At 50.1% G+C, this 3,046-nt stretch overlaps 1 protein-coding gene across 1 annotated transcript in view; it reads right to left on the bottom strand.

Moving 5' to 3' along the window:
- ITGAE (integrin subunit alpha E) overlaps nucleotides 1-3,046 on the bottom strand; it is an 83,471-nt gene that overhangs the window by 57,163 nt on the left and 23,262 nt on the right. The window contains exons 7-8 of the mRNA XM_015406874.1: nucleotides 2,924-3,025; nucleotides 1,558-1,679 (exon numbers count right to left, since the gene is read on the bottom strand). Coding sequence (XP_015262360.1) covers nucleotides 1,558-1,679; nucleotides 2,924-3,025 — 224 coding nt within the window. The remainder of the gene's footprint in view (nucleotides 1-1,557; nucleotides 1,680-2,923; nucleotides 3,026-3,046) is intronic.

The following is a 3,046-nucleotide window of genomic DNA, read 5'->3' as shown; positions in this document are numbered from 1 at the left end:
ATCAGGGGCTTGTGGTGCCAAGTTCCCTTGTTCCTGGCTGTCAGATGCTACATCAGGGGCAGGCATGACACCCTCTCGCTTCAAACTGCCAGTCTGAACTCAGCCATAGAGTTGAAAGGGACTTCCAGGGACATCTTGTCCAACCCCCTGCATAAGGCAGGAAATTCACAAATACCTCCCCCTCCACACCCTCAGTGACTGCTGTTCCATGCCCAGAAGATGACAAAAAAACCTCCAGGATTGCTTCCTGACCCCAAAGTGGCAATCAGCATTTCCCTGGGCGTGTAAGAAAGGGCCGCAAGAACTAAGCACTGTAGCATCCCTTCCTGCCCTCCCTCTCATGAACTGCCTCAGTTCACAGAATCCACATTGCCGTCAGATGACCACCTAACCTCTGTTTGAAAACCACCAAAGAAGGAGAGTCCACCACTTCCCGAGGAAGCCTGTTCCACTGAGGAACCACTCTAACTGTCAGGAAGTTCTTCCCAATGTTTAACCAAAAACTCTTCTGATTTAATTTCAACACGTTGGTTCTGGTCCGACCTTCTGGGGCAATAGAAAACAACTCCCCACCATCCTCTAGATGACAGCCTTTCAAGTACTTGAAGATGGTTATCATATCACCTCTCAGTCGTCTCCTCTCCAGGCTAAACATACCCAGGTCCTTCAGCCTTTCCTCATATGACTTGGTCTCCAGACCCCTCACCATCTTCGTAGCTCTCCTCTGGACACGTTCCAGCTTATCTATATCTTTCTTAAATTGTGGTGCCCAAAACTGAACACAATACTCTAGGTGAGGTCTAACCAGAGCAAAGTGGTACAATCACATCTTGTGATCTGGACACTATACTTCTCTTGATACAGCCCAAAATCGCATTTGCCTTTTTAGCAGCCACATCACATGGCTGACTCATGTTCAGTGTATGGTCTACTAAGATCCCTAGATCCTTTTCATACACACTACTGCCAAGACAACTCTCCCCCAACCTATAATTATGCATTTGATTTTTCCTACCTAAATGCAGAACTTTACAAAAGGACTTTGTGGTTGCAGAGAAGCTCCTGATTGGCTGAGCTACCCTGAGGTCACAGAGCAGACTGCCACTGGCTCTGCTGCTCAGAGTGCAGAGATAGGAGCAAATCAAAGCTGGCCAATCCCGAGGCCCCAGGCAACCTGCCAGCCAGGGCAGCCAATGTTGCCCACCTCTATTCAAGGATAAAGAAAAAATGGGCCGCACCCGGCAATGTGCCAAGAGGACAAAAAGGGGAAAAGGCCAGGTGACAGTTGACTGATTTATTATAGTACAAAGTCCCTACACGTTTCACCAATTACTGTGGACAGTTCCAGCACTGGGTGAATGCTGATTCCCCCAGACGAAGCCTGCACGGCAAAACGCATAGGGACATTGTAAAATAATAATCAGTCAACTATCATCTGGCATTTCCCCCTTTTTGTTCTGTTGGTCCACCTCTGTTCCCCACCGCACAGTCCCAGGCACACACTCCAGCCTCGGGTCATGCGGTCCCAGAGTCCCTGATGCAAACAGAGCCAGTCACCTCAAAACACTTTGCGTAGAACATCTTCAGCACGTTATAGATGAAATCCTTGGCTCGTTCGAAGTCCTCGGGCTCAATGCTGCCAGACCCGTCCAAGACGATTGCTATTTCAGTCCGCAGGTCTGTCGGGAATGAAAAACTGGCCTGTAAGAAACTAATGTGAAGTCTTCACCCATGACTATCATGAGCTGAGAATTAATGTCTGGCCTTCAGTGAGTGGTGAATGTCTAAGGGTCAGGTCACACGGACATTTAGTGTGGGCTTCACTGCTGATCCCGCACGCATTAAAGTTTCCTGTTCATATTGGCAAACCCGCCTCCCGCACTGAAGCGGGCTTAGTCCTGCGGTTTCCGGTCTTTTTATCCACGTTTTCTGACACCTGTTGGAACAGGTGTTTTCCTTGTACTCGCGCTTTGAACACGCAATTTCGCCTATCTGGACAGCCATCGATCACAATGGTTGCGATTAGGGCCGTCTGACCGTTTTCCCCCACAATGAGATTCCCCCCCCCAGGCTTCTGCCTGAGCCGGGCGGACGAGCAAAGTCCTCTGCAAGGCGCTCCGGGCGACAACAGCAGCTGCTGCGGCAGGCTTTGGAAGGGAGGGAAGGTGGAAGAGGAGGCGGTGGTGGCGCAGGGAGCACGAAGCAGTGATTTCGTGCGCCCTTGGGTTTGGCAGCGGCGGGGGGGGCTTCTGTGGAGTGGACCCTGCTGGGATCTCGGGGCTGTTGGTCTTCGCCAGGCTTTCCCCCTGCTGGGAGAGATTCAGGAAGTGCCGCTGAATCCTCAAGCTGTCTCCTGGGCCACCAGGGTGGGCTGGCAGGTGGGCGGGCAGGCGGGGGGGGGGAGGCTGAAGTTGCTGTGGTGGAAGAGAGGGGCCGGCTGCATCTAATCAGCCCGCCCCGAAGAAAAATATTCCCGATTAAATTGAAGCGGGAACAAAGCGGAATTACTGTGCCCATGTGACCACAGCCTAAGAGAAGAAGCCCTGGGGCATTGACCCTGCCTAAGCAATGGGTATTAGGCTGGGCCCCATGGAGCCATTCCTCTAACAGCAGAGTGTTCCCCTATTATTATTGTTGTTGTTGTTGTTACCCCGCCCTATCCCACGAGTGGGCTCAGGGTGACTTACAACATAAAATCCATAAAATGATAAAAACAATAAAACTTATGAAACAATAGATGGCACAATAAACAATAGCAACGAACCCCTTGCCTCATATCAGGTGGGTATATTTAAGAGGTGGGTCTATTTAAGAGGCTTCTGCTCTTGGCGCTAGGACAGGGGCCTTTCAAGTTCTACAAGTAAAGCACCAGTGTCAATATCTAAGCAAGACATCAACTCAAAGTCTGGAAAATATGACTTACCAGAATCATCCTCCTCTTCCTCCTCCACCATATAATTGTTGTTATTGTTAACATTAAAGGTTTTGTGCCCAAGCTCCAAGCCTCCCTCTGGACAATCTTTTTCTGGGAAACATAACATCATGA

This window comes from Gekko japonicus, unplaced genomic scaffold, assembly GCF_001447785.1.
Source record: "Gekko japonicus isolate JY-2015 unplaced genomic scaffold, Gekko_japonicus_V1.1 scaffold1175, whole genome shotgun sequence".
Classification (NCBI taxonomy): Eukaryota; Metazoa; Chordata; class Lepidosauria; order Squamata; family Gekkonidae; genus Gekko; species Gekko japonicus.
This window is presented reverse-complemented; position numbering and strand designations above follow the sequence as displayed.